At 35.8% G+C, this 23,569-nt stretch overlaps 1 protein-coding gene across 4 annotated transcripts in view; it reads right to left on the reverse strand.

The window, feature by feature from the left end:
• LOC125665513 (polycystic kidney disease protein 1-like 1) overlaps window positions 1-23,569 on the reverse strand; it is a 221,997-nt gene that overhangs the window by 8,512 nt on the left and 189,916 nt on the right. For all 4 annotated transcript variants that reach the window (XM_048898165.2, XM_048898166.2, XM_048898167.2 and 1 more), the window contains 17 exons: window positions 21,145-21,254; window positions 20,915-21,024; window positions 19,451-19,557; window positions 18,608-18,781; window positions 18,185-18,304; window positions 16,027-16,209; window positions 15,501-15,588; window positions 11,350-11,499; window positions 10,158-10,366; window positions 9,119-9,283; window positions 8,884-9,002; window positions 6,959-7,069; window positions 6,505-6,613; window positions 4,150-4,400; window positions 3,357-3,591; window positions 2,391-2,492; window positions 1,887-2,027 (listed from right to left, as the gene is read on the reverse strand). In XM_048898165.2, the coding sequence (XP_048754122.2) occupies window positions 1,887-2,027; window positions 2,391-2,492; window positions 3,357-3,591; window positions 4,150-4,400; window positions 6,505-6,613; window positions 6,959-7,069; window positions 8,884-9,002; window positions 9,119-9,283; window positions 10,158-10,366; window positions 11,350-11,499; window positions 15,501-15,588; window positions 16,027-16,209; window positions 18,185-18,304; window positions 18,608-18,781; window positions 19,451-19,557; window positions 20,915-21,024; window positions 21,145-21,254 (2,484 nt within the window). The remainder of the gene's footprint in view (window positions 1-1,886; window positions 2,028-2,390; window positions 2,493-3,356; window positions 3,592-4,149; window positions 4,401-6,504; window positions 6,614-6,958; window positions 7,070-8,883; window positions 9,003-9,118; window positions 9,284-10,157; window positions 10,367-11,349; window positions 11,500-15,500; window positions 15,589-16,026; window positions 16,210-18,184; window positions 18,305-18,607; window positions 18,782-19,450; window positions 19,558-20,914; window positions 21,025-21,144; window positions 21,255-23,569) is intronic.

Raw genomic sequence — 23,569 nt, forward strand, 5'->3', positions numbered from 1 at the left:
AGCTAATCACTGTTCGTTATCTTCACCTTTATAGGAGTTATGAGATTGATCACTGTTCGTTATCTTCGCCTTTATAGGAGTTATGAGATTGATCACTGTTCGTTATCTTCGCCTTTATAGGAGTTATGAGATTGATCACTGTTCGTTATCTTCACCTTTATAAGAGTTATGAGATTGATCATTGTTCGTTATCTTCACCTTTATAGGAGTTATGAGATTGATCACTGTTCGTTATCTTCACCTTTATAAGAGTTATGAGATTGATCATTGTTCGTTATCTTCACCTTTATAGGAGTTATGAGATTGATCACTGTTCGTTATCTTCACCTTTATAGGAGTTATGAGATTGATCATTGTTCGTTATCTTCACCTTTATAAGAGTTATGAGATTGATCACTGTTCGTTATATTCATCTTTATAGGAGTTATGAGATTGATCACTGTTTGTTATCTTCATCTTTATAGGAGTTGTGAGATTGATCATTGTTCGTTATCTTCACCTTTATAAGAGTTATGAGATTGATCACTGTTCGTTATCTTCACCTTTATAGGAGTTATGAGATTGATCATTGTTCGTTATCTTCACCTTTATAGGAGTTATGAGATTGATCACTGTTCGTTATCTTCACCTTTATAGGAGTTATGAGATTGATCACTGTTTGCTATCTTCACCTTTATAAGAGTTATGAGATTGATCATTGTTCGTTATCTTCACCTTTATAGGAGTTATGAGATTGATCACTGTTCGTTATCTTCACCTTTATAGGAGTGATGAGATTGATCACTGTCCGTTATCTTCACCTTTATAGGAGTTATCAGATTGATCACTGTTTGCTATCTTCACCTTTATAAGAGTTATGAGATTGATCATTGTTCGTTATCTTCACCTTTATAAGAGTTATGAGATTGATCACTGTTCGTTATCTTCACCTTTATAGGAGTTATGAGATTGATCACTGTTCGTTATCTTCACCTTTATAGAAGTTGTGAGATTGATCACTGTTCGTTATCTTCACCTTTATAGGAGTTATGAGATTGATCACTGTTTGCTATCTTCACCTTTATAAGAGTTATGAGATTGATCATTGTTCGTTATCTTCACCTTTATAAGAGTTATGAGATTGATCACTGTTCGTTATCTTCACCTTTATAGGAGTTATGAGATTGATCACCGTTTGCTATCTTCACCTTAATAAGAGTTATGAGATTGATCACTGTTCGTTATCTTCACCTTTATAGGAGTTATGAGATTGATCACTGTCCGTTATCTTCAGTTTTATAGGAGTTATGAGATTGATCACTGTTCGTTATCTTCACCTTTATAGGAGTTATGAGATTGATCACTGTTCGTTATCTTCAGTTTTATAGGAGTGATGAGATTGATCACTGTTCGTTATCTTCACCTTTATAGAAGTTGTGAGATTGATCACTGTTCGTTATCTTCACCTTTATAGGAGCTATGAGATTGATCACCGTTCGTTATCTTCACCGTTCATGGAAGTTCTACAACTTACCATGCTTGTCAATCTAAATATTGATACAACCATTTCGTACTTTGCAATTGGTTGGATTGGTATGGTGACGTCAGCCTTATTGTTCAGTGTGGCTTTGTGATATCACAGGGAATTGATATCAAATAAACCACAACACATTTTAATACAGGCTTTAAATAGCAAAATTATGTGGGAATGTAAATATCAAAGTCTAAATAAACTTCCATATCAAACGGCTATTTTCACTTTAAAAGCCGAGCACGTGACGAAAGTAAAACTGCTTATTTTAAAGTACAGAGGAAACATTTAGTATATTTGTAAGATAAGTAGTCCTAATTTGCGATAGAATGTAAGGGAAGAAATATCTATCATTCTTGTCATTAACATTTCCCACCTCGTCCCAGAATGTGACAAATGAGACGTCCACAAAGTCCTCGTTATAAGTCCTCCGCTGTAATTCTAGGATGTTTGACACCAGAAAGAATCGGTAGACATTGCACCCTATGTAAGTCACAGATACCACGCTCAATATGCCCTGAAAACAAAACAAATTCATTTCATATCTTTGGAGATATAGTATCAAACATAAAGATTCAAGAATTAGATTCTAAAAAACAAATATCGGTGTGAAATACATGTACTATGCTAATACAGTTGGACACGGGGTCAGTAATAAATGTGACGATTACGGAAACCGATACACAGAAAACAGAATAAAGACCAAATGCACTAGGGAAACAAACAAAACGGGAGATTTATTCGAATATTGTAATAAAATGTCCTTTGTAAATGTTAATTTCATTTGCTTATAGAAGATTGTAGAACATGTAAGTTGTGCATATCTCAACTAGAAGTAAATTTGATTCTCAGGAAAACCAAATCGTTATAATGTATTTACCTGCAGAAGTTTCCAACCACACTGGAAAAACAAGCAATGGAGTTTTATGACGTCACAGATGACGACTTTTAATTTCCAGACAGTCACCAAAATGAATATCATCTGAAAAAATTAAAATGTGTCCTTTAAAGGTTTGAATGCTACCTGAAATAATAGTGTCAAGTTAATAATGAAATTAAAACAATTATTACCAAATTAAAAACTCTTTTGCAATAACAAAAATTGTTAAAGTAGCTTTTTCATACAACTTCAAAGCCACATCATGAGAGAGAGAGAGAGAGAGAGAGAGAGAGAGAGAGAGAGAAGGCCGCGCCCTTGTTTCTTCCATTTTAGCGAATAGTTTGAATGATGACACAAAATGATTTTCGATCGTTGGTTAGAATTTTCATTCACCTTTGACCTCAGCTGAGGCATTTCTAAATTTCAAAAAATGTTTGTTCGTTTTAAAATACGGAGTATATCAAAATGAACAACTCATGTCCGAAATGTCGGTAAAACTGACCAACACTATATGACTTATAGGATAACAATGGCTAAGGTGATGTTGGTTATCATTTAAATCAAATTACTAGTATGGTGGACTGAGGATTAACCAAATCGCACAATACACAAAATCAGTTATCTTCTGGCTTACGGGGAGGTAAATTGACAGATCGTCCAGAAAATAAAACACGCTTAAAACTGGCCAAATAGGCACCTTAATCAAGTTCCACAATATACCATTATCTCATTAACGGAAAAGATGGTTTCCAAAGAAAACGCACACAATTAGATGAAATATGCCAAGTAAAAAGGACTTACATTGCTACATGTATATCGCTATGGTCTCAGCTAGCATTCAAGATTGTTACAATAAACTTTTGACGTAATCAATATTACATTTAAAATGAAATTATATGATTATAGTACTAAAAATCAATTGCAATTTTTTTCAAATGAAAATATTCATTTTGGTTGATTATTTACCTCACAAAACAGGAGAAAGTTATCTGCCCTTGTTATATACTTGTACAGGTAGGTGGAGCTGATGCTGTTTCCAGGAAATGCATCTCCTGTATCTGATATTTCCAAATACAGCTGAACAGAAGTAAAAAGACTGGAGGGCGGGTGGAATGTGGTGAATTCAACGAAGACCGCTTTTGTGTAGTCGTCTATCCAGTTTATAGAGGTCAGATTTAGGATTTGATTTCGAGTCTGATTTCTGAAAGAAAATGAGATGAATTTGAAAATCAACATGGCTACTTCAAATATTAAGCACGTTTACCGTTCCTTTTGTATTTTGAATTTAAAAAAAAAATACAAAGGTATTGGTAGAAATGCCGGAAAGTGAGTTTTGGCAAAATGAAGATTCAATGAGTTCAGAATGGGGCTTTTTCCAACAGGAGTAAATCCCCGCAATACGGCCTCGGGAATGGTTCAATGCAATGTCACAATTATTAGTACCCTGACAAGTTTATATAATCCAAAAAAGACAGAGCTGATATCACATAATCAAAATACTTCAAATTAAAAAAAAGAAAAAGAGGGAAAATATGCAGTTCCAAAGTATGTGTTATATAAATATACTTTGGAACTGCATATTTTCCTTCTTTATGCATTTTTTGTTACAATTGTATAATGCTGAGATTTTGTGACAGGCTTCAATCATGACATGTGATATTTTCTACCTGAATAACGTGCATTAAAAATAAATGATTCAAAAGACTCTTGTCCCATACCAAAATCTCGAATATATTCTCTTATTTTCAGAATTAAGTACCTGGAATGATCCAGCTTTAAAACGTATCCTGAGTTATCGTAAATACCATGGCGACCAAATAACAGATATGGTGAGGTTTTTCCTTTAAATGTGGCATAGTCTTGATCACGTGGTAATGATGGCGAATTCTGTCGACATTTTAAGGACAGGTAAGGAAGCTGGTCCATGTCTGCACATGCTCTGTCGGTGACCTTTACCTTTCGTAGCTGCACGTGACCGATTATATAAATATTTCCTTGTAAAACTGGTTTCTGAAAGAAGAAATCGAAGTACATCTTTTTTGCAAAATGAGAGAGAAACCAACAACACTCACCATCCGAAGTGTCGGATATGAATATACATGCAGATACGAGGTCAAATAAACAAGGATAAATACATCTACAATGGACGCAAGAGGGATAGACATAATTTATTTTGAGTTGTTTAATTGAAGGAATAAAATGGCATTTTACTACGCCGTTGATTCCACCAAAAATATAGTCCCCTATAAGCCGAATTCTCCAAGCTCCATGTTAGCCCTAAATGTTACAAAATATAGTCCCCTATAAGCCCAATTCTCCAGACCCCATGTTAGCGCTAAATGTTACAAAATATAGTCCCCTATAAACCGAATTCTCCAGACTTCATGTTAGCGCTAAATGTTACAAAATATAGTCCCCTATAAGCCCAATTCTCCAGACTCCATGTTAGCGGTAAATGTTACAAAATATAGTCCCCTATAAACCGAATTCTCCAGACTCCATGTTAACGCTAAATGTTACAAAATATAGTCCCCTATAAGCCCAATTCTCCAGACTCCATGTTAGCGCTAAATGTTACAAAATATAGTCCCCTATAAGCCCAATTCTCCAGACTCCATGTTAGCGCTAAATGTTACAAAATATAGTCCCCTATAAGCCCAATTCTCCAGACTCCATGTTAGCGCTAAATGTTACAAAATATAGTCCCCTATAAGCCCAATTCTCCAGACTCCATGTTAGCGCTAAATGTTACAAAATATAGTCCCCTATAAGCCCAATTCTCCAGACCCCATGTTTAATAGCGCTAAATGTTACAAAATAAGCAAGAAAGAGTTTGTCTACATGACCCAGACGATGATGTTTCCTAACTGGAGAAAAGACATGCGCATATGACGCATTAATAAGAGAAGGCTTAAATGTATACTTGTACTATATATAGGATATGCCTATTTCAATTTATTGTGCTGTACATGAAAAAATAAGTTTGAATTAGAAAAGACTATTCTAAATTGTCTGATTATCACAAGAATTCATTCTTAAAGGGGCATGGAGACGATTTGAGTTGAAAATTTTATTTTCCCATTTTTATTGCTTACAATGCTCAACTAAAGTATTTGTAATGGTCAACCACAATTTTGATATCAGATATTTTGAGTTACAAGTGAGATACAGCACTCACAATGCTTTGCTATGTAAACAAGGATAGTGCCATGTTTTTGTTTACATATAAATTGCGAAATAGAAAATAGCATGTTTAAAACAAAATGAGATGTGCCAAACAAACTACTTAAAAGTGTTCAGAATTAACTTGAAAATTGAAAAATCTGCGTTGAAAGAAACTTTTACCAACATATTTAACCTATGTAAACAAAAACATGGCACGAACCTTGTTTACATAACAAAGAATTATGCGCACTGTGTCTCCCATATACCTCGACAACTGACATTCAAATTTTTGCTGACCATTTGAAATGCCTTAGTTAAGCATTAAAGGAAAAATTTAATTTGAAAATTTTCATCTAAAATGGTTTTCATGCCCCTTTTATAGGTGCACACCAACGCCATACAATTTCAGCCATTTTCGAACTCAAAAAGTAAAAGTTTATTAGTGACCATTTACAGACGCAAGCACTTGAACATGTACTGCATACGATCAAAGCGTTTCGTGTCATTTATTACATGTATAATGATCAAACAAATGACGTAATGAACCAAGATCAAACAAAATGACGTAATAGACCAAAATATACAAAATTAATTGGCTGGGACAACTTAATACAAACAACCATTTACTAAAGATTAGGTTTGCAAATAAGCAAACAAATATGTAAATTACACAAATTGATCCCATTCTATCTAAGAAATACTAACAATATCAAAAAGGTGGCGGCTTATTTTATATTAGTTTGTCGGGAAATTTCGAAGATCTTTGTAACCTTAGAAAATATTACATAATTCTATGAGAAAGCTGTAATCCATGATTTTAATATTTGTAATTTTAAGTACGTATACATCTTCTCCAGTAAATGTACCACCGCCATGTTTATGTTGTTTATAATATTGTACTGATATTAAGCTGTAAAGCAATAAAGAACTTGCACTATTAAATGCCTACCTGTTTCTTTAGCGAATTGTCCGCATAAATCTTGTCTACCAAGGTTGTGGATGCCCAATTGAACCAATCCTGTCGGCATTTTATGGATTCAAAGCTTTGGTTGCCTCCCCTTAAAATTCAAAATATTGTTAAAATACGCAATGTAATTCTACGGCGCTGCAACTTCACAATTGTTGCAAGGCTATTATTTCCAACAGTTATCAGTTTCACGATTATTTCATAATTCACATGGACTTAATTAACCTCAAACCATGAACATCTTGAAATGAAAACTATCAAATTATATTTTTCAATTTACAGCATTAAGAAGAGTTGATAACACCTTCGACAAATAGACTCCATGAAAGAAAGAAATATCCTGTCTGAATACAGCCATCACAAAGAGAGAGAAATTTCAAAGTCCGATATTTTCAAACAGATACCGGGTAGATGCAAGAGATTCACACAGACAGACCTGAGGAAATGGTCGGAGACGGCCCTGTTGATATGGTATTCTGGCTGTATATCTTTGCCGTAAGCCATCACACAGACAACGAGAAACATGACCACCAGCGATATAATGTCTCTGCAATGAAAACGTATTGAACCAATTCAGTTATTTCGCTACAACTTGCCTTGGTTTAGAAAGTTGTTGAATGTTATACGGAGTACATGTAGCTGGGGGTTTCAACTGGCAGGGTGCTAATTTTGACTTAATCTGGCGATAGGTTGCCATTGCTCAAATCTAACTTTAATCAAAGATATTTGAAAAGTCCCGCCAGAACAGCATCATATGAATCACTGCTGTGGCGGGAAAGAGGTAATTGAAATATTTCTGTTAAAACCACATGCTCGTTATTGGCACACGTTGATTGGTATATGTTTTATGTGTAGACTGTAACTTTTTCTTTGTTGATGTTTTTGCATAAAGGAAACACACGATAACTTTGTAAATAAGTTCATATTTTTATGATCCTCTTGCCGTGGCAAAGGATACGCCCGTCAGATGTTTATTCATTAGTGTGCATGACACAAAATCATGTCAACCTTGGTATAACAATTGATTTGTCAATATATCTCTTGATTTGTTCAAATAACTACTGAAATAACATTTTATTCTATTACCTGACCAGGATATAGGGCTCACGGCGGGTGTGACCGGTCAACAGGGAATGCTTACTCCTTCTAAGGCACCTGATCCCACCTCTGGTATATCCAGTGGTCCATGTTTGCCCAATTTTGTATTGATTGTAGGGGTTATGAGATTGATCACTGTTCGTTATTTTTGCCTTTCGTGTATTTAGATAATTTCTTTCATTACTTAGTAACAAATTTGGGTTGTACAAAGAAATATCCCATAGTGACAATCATTTCCACAGCCTTCTTACATTACACTCATTAATTAATCTTTAATTTGACAGATGCGGTTTGGATCTTATCAAAATGATCATTACAGGTTCAGCTGAACTCTTTGAATCACCATGGCTTATTTCATTACTCCGATAGGACAAATGTATTGCTAGATATTTAATTGGACAGATGTAATTTAGTTCTTATCAAAATGACATTTCTATGTCCAACTGAACTCCTTGAAATATGGTCATAACATCTTAATGAAAGGTCAAGGTGACACACCTTCTACCTAAGATGCATTGACTGACCAAGTTTGATGATTCTAGGCCAGTAAGGAGTCGGAGACATATTTGGCCATATCATCATGATCAATGGTCACAGTGACCTAACTTTAAAGTGCGACCTACTTTCTACTCAGGACAGAGTTTGATGATTCAAGGTCTCATAATACAATGTACATGTATGTAAGTTATGAACCAGTCACGTCAAAGCTGACGGACAAACGGACGGACACGAAAGCCATACCATATGTCCTGTCTTAGACGGACGTACAAAAAAACACTAACGTCCAAACGGAATAAGTTTTCTTTCCCAAAACGTTTTTTAAACTCATGCTTCGCACGCTTATGCTCTAGTCTGATTCCCGATGCCTTCCGATTGTGCAACCACTCTGCTTGCACAATCGTAAGGCCTCGGGAACTAGGCTAGCTTATGCACCAAACTCCGTAATTCTACGGGACTATTTTTCCTACGGAGTTTTAGTGTAACGGTATATAACACACTTGCCGTATGTACCAGCCCTATCCATATTCATTGTCGTATCCCAAAAAGTATTTTTTTAACAACAATATTTCTTTTTCTTGTTTTGAAATTATGGATAAGTTTAAAACTTTATTAGACATAATATATTATATTATCAAATCTTGAAGTTACGATCCATGCAATTTACAAGCCTAATAATAAAGCATGTAGTATATTAAGCCGTGATCTTAATGAAGTATCTACACAGCAACAAAAAATTAAAACAGTGATATTGGTCTTCCATACATTAGAATGCTAAGGGCCTTCTTCTCTTTCAGGACTTTTTTCCTTGCTTCAATGAGCTGTTTCTCTTGAGGAGGTCGAGCGAACCGTAGATATCGGGATCTCTGTCTCGCCGCCACAGCCTGGTGTAAAAGATTGCATATACATGTAACTCTGTTACTTCTATCATGGAGCAATCTTAGTATTTTTTAGATAAACACGGGAAATACAAATATCCGGATTAAACAGTATATATTACTTTCTCCAGCTCTTCAGCCTCGTTTACACTTTCACCCGATTGTTCTTTCCTTTGGCGAATTATTTCCCTTTCTGCAGTTTCTCCAAAGTATGCCTCTTCATAATGATCTAATATACCGGGATCGCAGCGATATCTGGCCGCTGTGTACAGAACGGACAAGCAAATCTGGAGAGAAGAGGATAGAATTTCTCACTAAAAGAAACATACTGTATAGTTTTTGCGATGGCTGTAATTACCATCAAAACTTTATTTCGCACAATTTTAATGAGAGAAGTATGTGCATTTAAAAATCACAACATTTTGAGAAATTATATCCCAAGAGTTAGGATAAAATCTAAAAGTCAATTCAAAGCCTGTTCATCTTCAAGGACAAATCAAATGCTCGCTTTTATCATAAGTTTGAACACGTATTGAAAAATTTCGCCGATATTTACCATTGTAGGATAGACTGGGGATAAACTGATAATTATCATTGTAGGATAGACTAGGGATAAACATATATTTACCATTGTAGGATAGACTAGGCATAAACAGATATTTACCATTGTAGGATAGACTAGGGATAAACAGATATTTACTATTGCAGGTTAAAAGGGGAACAGGGGTAATGTAGGATGAACTAGTAATATATCAAGGTTTTTACCATTGTAGGATGGATTTCAGATAAACAGATAATTACCATTGTAGGATGGACTTGGGATATACAGATAATTACCATTGTAGGATGGACTTGGGATATACAGATAATTGCCATTGTAGGATGGACTTGGGATATACAGATAATTATCATTGTAGGATGGATTTCAGATAAACAGATAAATACCATTGTAGGATGGATTTCAGATAAACAGATAATTACCATTGTAGGATGGATTTCAGATAAATAGATATTTACTATTGTAGGATGGATTTCAGATAAACAGATAATTAACATTGTAGGATGGACTTGGAATAAACAGATAATTACCATTGTAGGATGAATTTCAGATAAACAGATAATTACCATTGTAGGATGGACTTGGAATAAACAGATAATTACCATTGTAGGATGGACTACGAATACACAGACCATCACACAGATGTAGAGGGACTGAAGCCACAAGATACTGCGAACTTCGTCAAACCGGATGCCTATCCACACCGTCAGGACGGCAGAGCAGACGATAATGACGACACAAAGACACCAGGTGATGTACTGCATCCATGTGGGTAAAAGAAGACGGGAACTGGGATTCTTCTTAGTCGAGGCTTGAATAATTATGTAAATAGAAGACTTCATGAAATACATAAATCAAAATGCGATGCGCAGTTGAGTGATGTGACTTTTCATGCAATCTGATTAAAACCAGATATTTGATCTGTTCCGATATTAATGACCAGTAATACTTTGTTTATATTGCTGTAGTTTGTACATATGTATACAGTGTATATTGTGAACACATCATATTATATATTTGTATGAATACTTATACAGCTGTATGTATTTTCTCAATACCTTTGTACTATTGGTAAGGAAAATAAAGAATTGAATACATGTTTACTGAGTTGAGTACCTGGGCATTTATCAGGGATCAGTAATGTTGACTGAGTGAGTATCAGGGATCAGTAATGTTGACTGAGTATCAGGGATCAGTAATGTTGACTGAGTGAGTATCAGACATCAGTAATGTTGACTGAGTATCAAGGATCAGTAATGTTGACTGAGTGAGTATCAGGGGTCAGTAATGTTGACTGAGTGAGTATCAGGGATCAGTAATGTTGACTGAGTATCAGGGATCAGTAATGTTGACTGATTGAGTATCAGGGGTCAGTAATATTGACTGAGTGAGTATCAGGGATCAGTAATGTTGACTGGGTGAGTATCAGGGATCAGCAAAGTTGACTGAGTGAGTATCAGGGATCAGTAATGTTGACTGAGTATCAGGGATCAGCAAAGTTGACTGAGTGAGTATCAGGGATCAGTAATGTTGACTGAGTATCAGGGATCAGTAATGTTGACTGAGTGAGTATCAGGGGTCAGTAATGTTGACTGAGTGAGTATCAGGGATCAGTAATGTTGACTGGGTGAGTATCAGGGATCAGCAAAGTTGACTGAGTATCAGGGATCAGTAATGTTGACTGAGTATCAGGGATCAGTAATGTTGACTGGGTGAGTATCAGGAATCAGTAATGTTGACTGAGTGAGTACCTGGAGATTTATCAGGGATCAGTAATGGTGTCTGAGTGAGTACCTGGAGATTTTGTGGTGGTCTGACTGCTCTCAGAGGGTGCCTTGTTTTTGATGCTGATGGCGGGAGAACTGATGTTGACTTGGGGGCGTGGGTCCGTGCTGTTCGAGTCCTCAAACCCGCTGGACGCCATGTCTGTCTCTGAGCCTATCACTGATATAAAACATCAATGGGTTAGTGTTGGAATAATCAATATTTCTGTCACGTGGGTTTTTCTGTCCCGGTATCTTGTAGTAATATGTACCCGGTTATTTCACAGGAAGTGATTATTAGCATACCTGTATGTAATAAAAGTAACCCCATCTTTTCTTTTATTACATGGGCGTAAATTAACTTTGTTCTGAATGAAATACACGCGCACATTTTACGGAGTCGTTGTGGTATGTAGAGTCTCCTTAAACTATATTTCCCACCCATCTTTTGCCAGTACAAACGGCATGTTGCATAGAGATCTTCGTTACGACATTCACTGTTGAAGATAAAAAGTCACAATCGTTGGAGGAAAAGTTTATGTAGTCTGTAGATTTTCATTACATTTCTATCCGATTTATAACAAATTCTTAATTTACAATTTTTAATCTATTTTCCTGAAACTTACTACGATGGTATCTTGCATAAAGTATTGTTCCTATGAGAATAGAATTACGTTATTTTTAAAACAAGAGGCCTACAGTTAAATTCTAATATTCAGCATCAATATTAAACAAGATGTGTTCTTAAAGCTCAAATGCTTCCGAAAGTGCCCATACTGAGGAAAGACTTTACATGATATAATTATGTAATATTAACACTCTACAACTATTTTGGACTCACCCTAGATTCAGGGTTGCGATATTCACAATTTTGGTACATCCCTTTCTCCTTTTTCTAAACATGCATTTAGTTTTTCTACAGTATCGGCAAAATTAAAGGAGTCTTTCAAATGATAAAGACAATAATCACTATGATAATTTTAGTTCCACCCTGGAACCCAAACCCTTATCTTTAGGATCCTGAAATTTACATTCTTTGTAAAGGACTACCTACTTCTCTTTAGTTTCAAGTTAATATCAGAAACATTATATAAGATGTTATTTAAGTGTTTTACACATAAACACTAATTACCAAGTTTGACGCTCCCTTTGAGTCAGAGCCTATACCCTAACTGGTACTATGAAATTTACAATCTGGTAGAGGCCCTCCTGCTCTACACGGCTATGCATTTAGATTTTCTTACAGATGTGTGGTTGTAGAGAAAAAGATTTTTGAAAATTGATCAATATTTTTTAAAAAGTTTTTGCCCATAAGCCTCGAGCGTGGTGGAATTATGAAATTTACGACTTTGCCCCCTTCTCCCAAAGATGTTTGATCCCAAACTGGAAAAGAATTGGAATGGTATTTATTAATAAAATGTTTAAAATGTCCAATTGTTAACGACGACACTCGGCGGTGGACGCATACCAATTACAATAGGTCACCTGAGTGATCCAGCAAACTAAAGAGGTCAAGGTCACGGACAGGGGAATTTCTGTTGTTGTTATGTTCCTTTTGTACCAAAGTTCATCCTTTATTTGTTCCATCTAATAGGAAAGCTATTTTACAAAACGAGGATAACATTGTCGGTGTATTTGGAATAGTTGTATCCAGCGTTATACATTAATTATCATTAATAAACGTCTTCATCGCAAAGTTTCTTCCTGACGTTCATGGTATACACTAAATTTTGTAATGATGTTGTCTCTTCACTGATATCATTGAATTTTAGGTGGGTTTTTCTGTTTTCTAAAAATATTAAACAAACGAACGACAGAGACCAATTTACACGAAATTTTCTGTGTTGAAGTGTTTGAATAAGTGGTAGGGGATCTGGCGGAATGCTATATATCATTCAAATCAGAATTCATTGCGTCACCTGATAGGCTATATGATTCTTAAGAAGCATATGCACAAAGAAAACTATGGGTCACTTTCTAACCCCTCCTCACGGACATCTACACTCTCCATTGTAAATTGCAGTAAGGGGTGATTGTACTCTGCGTTAAAAACACGATTGTATCCTGCCTAGGACTGGTTGTATACAAATGACGTTTGGCCACGGTGGATCAGGTGTCTAGGCGTAGTAAACACCCCCTGTCGACCGGTCACACCCGCCGTGAGTCATATATCTTGATCAGGTAAACGGAGTAATACGTAGTCAAAATCAGTGTGCCAAGAACGGCCTGACGATCGGTATGAAACACGTCAAACAGTATTTGACTCAATGATAGGTTCAGGAAGGTTGAATAATTATACAAGTCCCATTCATTAAAATTCTTTGTGCGCAAGATGTAAGTTACATTTCTGGTCATTGTTGTATTGATATCTTACACATACATTTACCATGTTCTTCTAGTCTTAGTAGCCCTTAAGGTTAAATGACGCTCAAGGGTCAAATTGACTGGAAATGAAAAATTCATGTTAAGGAGGTATGCTACACCAGAGAAATTTGATGTGGATGAAAAGTGGAGGATATGTACAACAATATTTTGAAGTTGAAAATTTTCAAATTTACTTTATTTTGTCAAAAAATACAGTTTTAATAGAAAGTAATCTGGAAAAAAATTAAAACCCCTGCTGGACTCGAACCTGCGACCTACAGTTCAGCAGTCGGTATTCAAACCTACTGAGCTACTCGGCTAGGTATTGAAATTGAAAAGGAAAAGTCAAATATTGCTGATATCGATTTTTTCATCCATGTTTTTACAGGAAGTCAGCCATTATGACGATGTAGAGTACTACCTTAACATTTTTAGTGTACATGTACTAGTACTTCGTCTGAAGTTTAATTACATGTGTAGGGTGCTGTTTTCCATATTTTCTGGATTTTTATTTTTTATTAGAAAGAACAAAGTCAGTGAAGAGCATTTTAATCACATTTTGAACAAAATGATATTTTGCTCTAGTTTTTTTTTTATGACGACGTACATATTAGTTAATTACGTGACGCGAGTGACGAGTTATCTCAGTAAGATACCCATTGTCTGTATTTACCGTCATACACTTTATAGTGCTTCTATTGATGTGTCCTTACTTAAATTTGCATTTGGTTTGTCGTGTATCTGTCTGTCTTTCTGTGTCTATATGTCTGTGCGTTTATATGTCTGTCTATCTGTTTGTGTAGTGTATATATATATCTGTCTGTGTAGTGTGTATATATATCTGTCTGTGTAATGTGTATATATGTCTGTCTATCTGTTTGTGTAGTGTATATATATATCTGTCTGTGTAGTGTGTATATATATCTGTCTGTGTAGTGTGTATATATGTCTGTCCGTGTAATGTGTTTATATGTCTGTCCGTGTAATGTGTTTATATGTCTCTCTATCTGTCTGTGTAGTGTGTAATATATGTTTATCTGTCTGTGTAGTGTGTATATATATCTGTCTGTGTAATGTGTTTATATGTCTGCCTGTGTAGTGTATATATGTCTGTCTATCTGTCTGTGTAGTGTGTATATATGTCTGTCTATCTGTCTGTGTAATGTGTATATATGTCTGTCTGTGTAGTGTGTATATATGTCTGTCTATCTGTCCGTGTAATGTGTTTATATGTCTCTCTATCTGTCTGTGTAGTGTGTATATATGTCTATCTGTCTGTCTGTGTAGTGTGTAATATATGTCTGTCTATCTGTCTGTGTAGTGTGTAATATATGTCTGTCTATCTGTCTGTGTAGTGTGTAATATATGTTTATCTGTCTGTGTAGTGTATATATATGTCTGTCTATCTGTCTGTGTAGTGTGTAATATATGTCTATCTGTCTGTGTAGTGTATATATATGTCTGTCTATCTGTCTGTGTAGTGTGTATATATGTCTATCTGTCTGTCTGTGTAGTGTGTAATATATGTCTATCTGTCTGTGTAGTATGTATATATGTCTGTCTATCTGTCTGTGTAGTGTATATATATATATCTGTCTGTGTAGTATGTATATATGTCTGTCTATCTGTCTGTGTAGTGTATATATATATATGTCTGTCTATCTGTCTGTGTAGTGTATATATATGTCTGTCTATCTGTCCGTGTAATGTGTTTATATGTCTGTCTGTGTAGTGAGTTTATATGTCTCTCTATCTGTCTGTGTAGTGTGTATATATGTCTGTCTATCTGTCTGTGAGTTTCTGTCTATTACTACTTACATTTATTCAGTAAGGTATCTGTTTGTGAACTCTGGCATTCCTTGATCACTGTTTGTTGTCGTTTTATCCACTGCTTCTGAGCCCAGCCCTGACGAAGAATAAAACAAATGTTACATGCCTCTCTGAAATGATGTCAGACTTGTATGTATTCACTGTTAAAATTTATGTTAAAATTACACTAGTTCACAAATATATTGTTGCGTGTCATTAAGTACATTTACAACCAGAGTGTTAATAGGTAGATACATCATTGTAATATTACATGTAGTTCACAAATATATTGTGGCATGTTAATAGGTAAATGTACAAACAAAGTGTTAATAGACAGAGAATTCATTGTATAATATTTATAATGAGAGTGTTCAAATGTACAAATTATATGTTAAAATTTATGTATAAAATTACAGTTTGGGACTGGAAGACCATGGTGAGTTTGATACAAAGTTTATGAGACTTTATGATGATTCAGCAGAGGACATATAGTGCAATAAGATTGACAGTAACAAGAATCTTTCTAATTCAGAACCTGTATTGCGGGCCAGTTCAGTATGGATTGATCTAGGATCGAATACGTCATAATTGGTTGTACGACTTCCGCTGACGTGTCCGTTTCCTCTTCCTGTGAGGTCGCGTTCGGTTTCCCGCTGGGGTAGGCGTCTTCATCTTTGTCCTCGGTAAGCGAAGTTTTGCTGCTATCGGTGGGTACCAGCTAATAAAGATTAAAGGAATTGAACGAAGTGAATTACCAATTCCAGAAATAAAAAAAGCAAACAAACAGCCTACAGAAATAGAAACTATTCTATTTTGAACTGTTCTGTTTTAAACTTTATACACAATAGAATTGATTATTTATTTAAACATAAAACATTGAGTACATTTCCAAATACCCGCGTCATTAAGTAATGCTTAGAAATGTCGAATTCAATTAGATCAACAATTTACTGTCCTGAAAAGGTCTATGCAAACGTCATCCTCTTATATCCAATACTAATATTAAAAAAGATAGAGTGTTTATATTGAATATTTTCCTTGTTTGGTTTTCTGTATTTTTCGAGAAATTTCGACCTAGGTCAACTGAAATAGTATCGTGAATGATGGGTCGAATTTTGGTTATAGCTCATTTTTCAAATTCTGAAATCCTTTTACATAGTATATAAAAGATGTTTAGTGTATTCTCCATTGACTAATCTCTTGAAAACTGATGTGCTATTCCTAATTTTTGTATGTGGGTCCCAAAATTAACATGGAAACAAACCGTGCATGTCCACTTTACACGTATAAGTATTAAGGGTATCAAAACGTTCACAGAAGAATTGAACCTGTGGGGATCTTTTAAATGAATAAAATGAAACCGTTATTTCTAAATCTACTGGGAATATGTACTAGTTTGTAAGCTCAACGACATCCTTTATAAAAGCAGGTTCACGCCAGTTATCAGGGCCACGTCCAATTGCAGCACATATAAGAACTATTCCATGATCACCAGCATTGTTCTAAACCAATGAATCGCCTAATTGAACAAAATACGTCACTATATCCGACAAGTCATTTAATTGTGTGCTTTTATTAGCTCGCCCGGATGACTGTCCGAGAGCTATTGTCACGACCTCGGTGTCAGCCGAAAAAATATCTAAAGAAAGACTCTAATGATATATTCCAAAATAACTTACCCAGTATGATAACAATCAATCACAGTATTGATATAGGGTAATGAGCACATTTATTGATAAAACTAGATGTGCCAGTATGACACGAATTCCCCTGCGGAGTTTGAAATATTTGAAAGTCCAAGGATGTTAAAGTAACACTCGGGCAAATGAAACAAAAAAGAATATCATAATGGTGCCTTTTGTTTTCTTGAATCTTTATTAAGGTACTAATTACTTAAAGACCCAATTTTAAGTTAACACCCCCAAATTGTAAGCTGCCTGTCAATCAAACATTTAACAATAGATTTCAGGTGGAGTGACATCTGCAGACACTGTGGTCTGGAGCTACCCCGGAGAAGTGTTTTGATAACAATAACAGCCAGTATCTACAGGCATTCTTTAGATCTTGAGGAAGCCCAGTATACCTGAGTTTTGATGGCATTGACCTGTCCACAACTGCTATTTTCTTGTAATTCAATTGTTTTTAAAAAGACCCCTGAATAATGCAATTTCAATATAATTGTAATTTTTTTTCTTCTATGTACATGTATTTATAAATTACAAAATCAGAAATTAAACAATAATTTGCACAATGATTTCTAAAACTTGTACTTATTGAAATAATTTATATGTCACCAAGTTATGATACCTCTATATTTATAACAGAAAGTATTGAGTCAATGACTGAGAGAGAGAGAGAGAGAGAGAGAGAGAGAGAGAGAGAGAGAGGTGGATGGGTGGGTGGGTGTAGAATGTGTGTCATCTACCCTTAGGAATACAACCATTATTCAAACACTATGACCACAGAAACTCTGAGACAGGTCCTGTGTATATCAAAACTATAAAAAAGCAGGGACAGGTAGATTTCTACCATGTTCTGTCTCTGTATTTCTTGGAGTGCCATGGGATACAGCAATTAACACCTTGGTAGACCTTGGCCACTCCATGTAAATAACATCTGTTTATATTAGGCTCCGCCTACATTTTCCCTGAGATGAGGAAAGTGAACCCCTACACTGTGAAAAAAATTCGTACCTTACTTCTGCGGAAGAGAAAGGATAAAAGGAAATTGAGTGGAATGGCTACTATGCAACAAATGGTTCCTATGGTAACGCTGTTCCAAGATAGGTCAAGCAGGCCAAATTCACCGCGGTACTGAAAAGAAACCAAAAGTCAGATTAGAGGATTTTTATGTTTTCAAACAAAATCAGGAACATTTAGATAAATCTGAGGGTGAATTATAAACAGAAATTCAGACGTTCAATATGAGGGTTTTCCAGCTCGAGTGTATGCATGGCTACTTTGATTTTAGGCGGCATTGTATGGCTACTTTGATTTTAGGCGGCATTGTATGGTTGTTTTGATTTTAGGCGGCATTGAATGGCTACTTTGATTTTAGGAGGCATTGAATGGCTACTTTGATTTTAGGTGGCATTGTATGGCTACAGTGGAACTCACCGTTGTGTGCGTGTAGTGGTATGTCAGTGTGTTTAAACACATGTAGACACATAACAGGGTCAGACAGCATGTGAGCCTCTGGTTCCGCGTGAACTGACTGTACGAGGGACAGGTGAAGGGAGACAACCACAGGTGGTAGTCCGCCAAATACTGGGTTCCCTTCGTCAGAAACACCTGAAAACAAATTATTGAGAATTAAGACAAAACAAGATGTGTTTGGTATTGTCAAATTAACCACAAAATGACCTTTGACCATCTCTGGACGTGGACATGTAGCTTTGATCTTGATCAGTTGTTTTTTTTTTTAATTCTGTAACAACGTTTCTGTCGTATAGACAAAAATTAAATGTCACGGCCATGGTCAATGAGACAGATAGTCAGAACATAGATATAACCCACCATCCAAAGTTAAACCCCTTGGCCTGTAAATCGTAGCGTTAATTAGTTGAAGATTACATGAGTTTTATAAGCATAACCGCGGATCTATAATCACGACTACATGTTATTAAACAACCGTAAACATTGGTCACAGCGAATGTAAATATAGAGTTAAGGCATTTATTTTAAAAAAGTGTGACAATTTTGATATGGAGATCTAGGTTCGAATCTTCATTGATATTTTGTGAACTTTTTGTTTAATTTGTTATATTCTTAAATCAAAAGGTATTGTTTTCATAACATGCCACCGCAACTGCATGAATAAAAAGACATGGAAAGACAATGGGAAATCTATTTTTTATAGATTTATTCATAATTTGCTTTTATGAATTTTACCTCTGATTACTTGCATTTTTGGAAAACCCCACCCCCTCCTAACCTATGGTTTCGCCCCTGTTCACTGACCCTTTTGAATCCAAGGTTCCCTTCTAGGGCCAGGAATTCTCGCTCCACTTTCCCATCCTCCTCTTCCACTGCCAGCCACTTCTCAGAAATAAAGTAGAACATCCTCTCTGTAACAAAGCGAAATATCTAAATACACTTGTTACAAACAAACATAGGCACGGGTTGGTGTATATTTCTTGGCTCATTCTGGTTGTAACTAGCACAAATAAGTTTAAGGAACTTGTAAAAATTTCTGTGATGCTCAAACACTATATTACCCCTCTACATATACATGTACCGACATTTTACCTACTTTATTAGATATAATTGAGAAATGAAGTACAAAATCAAAAATTCTATATGGTAAAATTTATTCATTTTACTTATATAGACATAAATTCAGTGTCCATTTTCAGCATTTCTGAAACAAGAGGTCCACAGGCCTTATCGGTCAGTATAAAGCAAGACGTGTTCTTAAAACTTAAATGCCGGTTCGCCGTAGAATAACGTCTCTTGAGCGTTTGTAATAAACGCGAATACCTGCATTGACATACAAAACATCGCATGGCAGTGATTGATCAAATGTCAACAAACGCATGTTTTTCTGCTTTGATGTTTATATAACATTCAGTATAATAAACCAGATATTGCATGTACATTAGTTTCGTTATTTTGTCTTCTTTGGGGGACTTTGAGTAATTTAGCTTTGCAGGTACTTTGATGTACTTTGATGTAGAATATATTAGCCGATTTCCCCAAGAATCTTCTGTTGAAGATTTCTTTCGTCATTTGGTATTAGTAATAAATGACAATTTTCAATCTCAATCACTCTTATGTTTTGTTCAGATATTAGATGACAACAAAAACGAGCTACGGTGAGTAGAGGGTTTAGGTAATATATGTAGAAGCTGATAAACATAAATGACATTTTTGATATTATCTTACTTTCACTTTTGTTGTAATACTCCCTAACATTAAGGTGTAATATTAGGCTTACATCTGAAAATTTTATTTTGTTGTAAAAATGTGCTATTATGATAGTTTTGTACATAACTTTAACCATAGTCATTGTATCAAAATAAAGATTTCGGTTCTATTGAATATAATTATATAAAAAAGACACTTTGTACGGGAAGACAATAATGTAATTTTACTTCTTTCAGAGCCTCTGGATAGGTTTTTTTAACATAACGATCAATAACAAAAGTTTATCAACCTTATTTTTTTCTATAATTGAAAACAGGGGCTTCTTATCCATTTTGTTCTCAATCTATATATAAATATCTAACGTGTGATTGAAATAGTAAATTTTAATTTTGCAACAAAACATTTCGGCACCAAAATGACAGCTAGTATTGCTGTAAAATAATGCATCACGATTCATGCGCACATTGTTTACATTCATTGAGAAAGATACGGAAGGTAGTAACGTCGGAAATGTTACTAGTAAGTAGCTGATCATTGACAATTTGATAAATCACTCACCCGTATTGAGATCCTTCACTATAACTCTACTGAGGTACCAGCTAGGGGAGGCACCAGTGTTGTTGTGCCAGATTTGGACTTTCCAGATTTTCCCAATGCTGTCTGGGAGACTGGTGTGGAGGAAATACATAAGTTCATATGAGATTACAAACATAGATATTTCAAAGTGTAGTGGTGAATTGAACTCATTGCACGTGATTCTTGTGATGTGTGTATGATGTATTGCTTACGTGAGGATGAATTTGTCCCTGGAGTTCCTCTCAAACAGCGGTCTGTCGTCATCGCTGATCAGCTCCCTAGTACCCGACATTCCTTCCTCTCCATGTAGAATAACACTAATCTAAACAAATTCATGACATTGATACTAATATACTTCATTATATTCTTCGTTATTTAGTAACCCGATTATTCTAATTATACAGTGGTTAGGGTAGGGTGATCGCTTCACAACCGGGAGGCCCCGAGTCCAGTGCCGCTTCAAACCTAAGATTTGTAACAAACAACAACTGTTACTTCGCCAAGCTAACTGCACAGTATTAGATTGATGGACTGATTGTATATTGTTTAACGTCCCTTTCGAGAATTTATCCCTTACATATATGGAGATGTCACAATCGTCAGTGAATGGCTGCAAAATTTAGGCCTATGCTCGGCGCTTATGGCCTTGTAGCAGGAATGGATCTTTATCGTGCTGTGACACGGGACCTCGGTGTCTGCGGTCTAATCCGAAGAACTTCCCTATATAGCCCCCTCTTACATCAAGCAAAGGGTATTGAGGACCTATTCTAACCCGAATTCCCACATACGTTTGGTCCTAGGACCCCGGTCTTAGAAGTCATCGCAGCAGGTCTTCCGGATATGGCCTTAAAAAGGTGACGTACGATGGTTGATTTAAGAAACGTGGAAGAGATTTAAAAAAAAAAATGTTCACACGAAAACACTTTGTTCCCACGTAATTAGGTTGGTAGGATCAGATGTCTAGGAGGAGTAAGCATCCCCTGTCGACCTGTCACATCCGCCGTGAACCCAATATCTTGATCAGGCAAACGGAGTTATCCGTAGTCAAAATCAGTGTGCCAAGAACAGCCTAACAATCGGTATGAAACACGTCAGACAGCATTTGACCCAATGACAGGTTGTATTGGCAAACTAGATCGTTTTAACGACCATAGAATTTGCAAAATGCTGACTTTAATGGAGACTGTTGAAACCCCTGCACCATCAACTTGTTTGTCGGTAGCCTTCCCAGATTTAACAAACTGACCATACACAGAACAAGCTCTTGCATATCGAATCAGTTGAGAGATATAAACACCATATGCAGGTGATAATGGAATATTGCTACATAAACATGGGAAGATGACGATGGAGAAGCTGGGATCATCCCGTTTGTCATAACGTTGAGTTGTTAGTTTGCCGTTATTATCTACTTTCAATAAAATATCTAAGTATGAAAGCAGAAGTGGACGACTCTGTGGTGTCTTTATTATCTAGGTCATGCGATTTTAAACCGTTGGGAAGGACTTGTTCCAGAGAATGGACGAATCAAATATCAAACCTTTACCCACAAGAAACTAAAAAGTTACAGGTTAAAAAAAAACGTAGGTCCAAGGTCACCAATGGCGTCCAGTTTACAATATCAGTTATTCCAGTACTGTAAGATACTGTAGGACTGGTCTTTACGAATTTTGATCGGTTGAAATTGACAAGTTTTAAAAATAAATGAGTGGACTGAAATATTTTTAAGCAGGATGCATTTTGTATTTACACAAAATTCGTGTTTGTAAAACACGGTCTACGGTGAGACAAATGCGCGCGCATTGCATAGGACTGTAAGCAAACGGTGGTCATTAACCAGGACGGACGACAACCAATTGCAAAAAAAAAGTATATGCAATGACCAATTGTTTTGGAAATGAGGTCAAACGTTAAGGTCAAAGTAGTCGGGGAATTACACGTCATGTGCATGTACTTAACAAAATGGTGTGGTTTTCGTTGAATATGTTTCCATGGTTACAGACCATGGAATCAGGTTGGGTAGTTATAAACTGAACAAGAGCAACGCCAACGTGGCATAATACGCCCATAGATTTTGCTCAAGGAAAACATATTTTAGTGGGATTCATATTTTAGTGAAGTTACCACTGTCCTCTATGAGCTAATTCATTATTATGCTTGTAGAAATGGATATCAAGATATAAAGAGGGATACCTTAGAATGCGCTACTTCATAAATATGCTAACGGTATGGTTTGTATCCTGCCCACAAGGTTTTCCTAATAAGTGACACTACGACCTTGACCTTTGACCTTGAAATACAATAGGCACCTTCCTCTCATCATGATGACAAAATATACCAAGTTATAATATCCTGGAGCTTACGGTTCGGTTTGTATCCTGCCCACAAGGTTTTCCTAATAAGTGATACTACGACCTTGACCTCTGACCTTGAAAAACAATAGGCACCTTCCTCTCATCATGATGATCAAATATACCAAGTTATAATATCCTGGAGCTTACGGTTCGGTTTGTATCCTGTCCACAAGGTTTTCCTAAAAAGTGATACTACGACCTTGACCTTTGACCTTGAAAAACAATAGGCATCTTCCTCTCATCATGGTGATCAAATATACCAAGTTATAATATCCTGGAGCTT

This window comes from Ostrea edulis, chromosome 10 (genome assembly GCF_947568905.1).
Source record: "Ostrea edulis chromosome 10, xbOstEdul1.1, whole genome shotgun sequence".
In the NCBI taxonomy this organism is placed as follows: domain Eukaryota; kingdom Metazoa; phylum Mollusca; class Bivalvia; order Ostreida; family Ostreidae; genus Ostrea; species Ostrea edulis.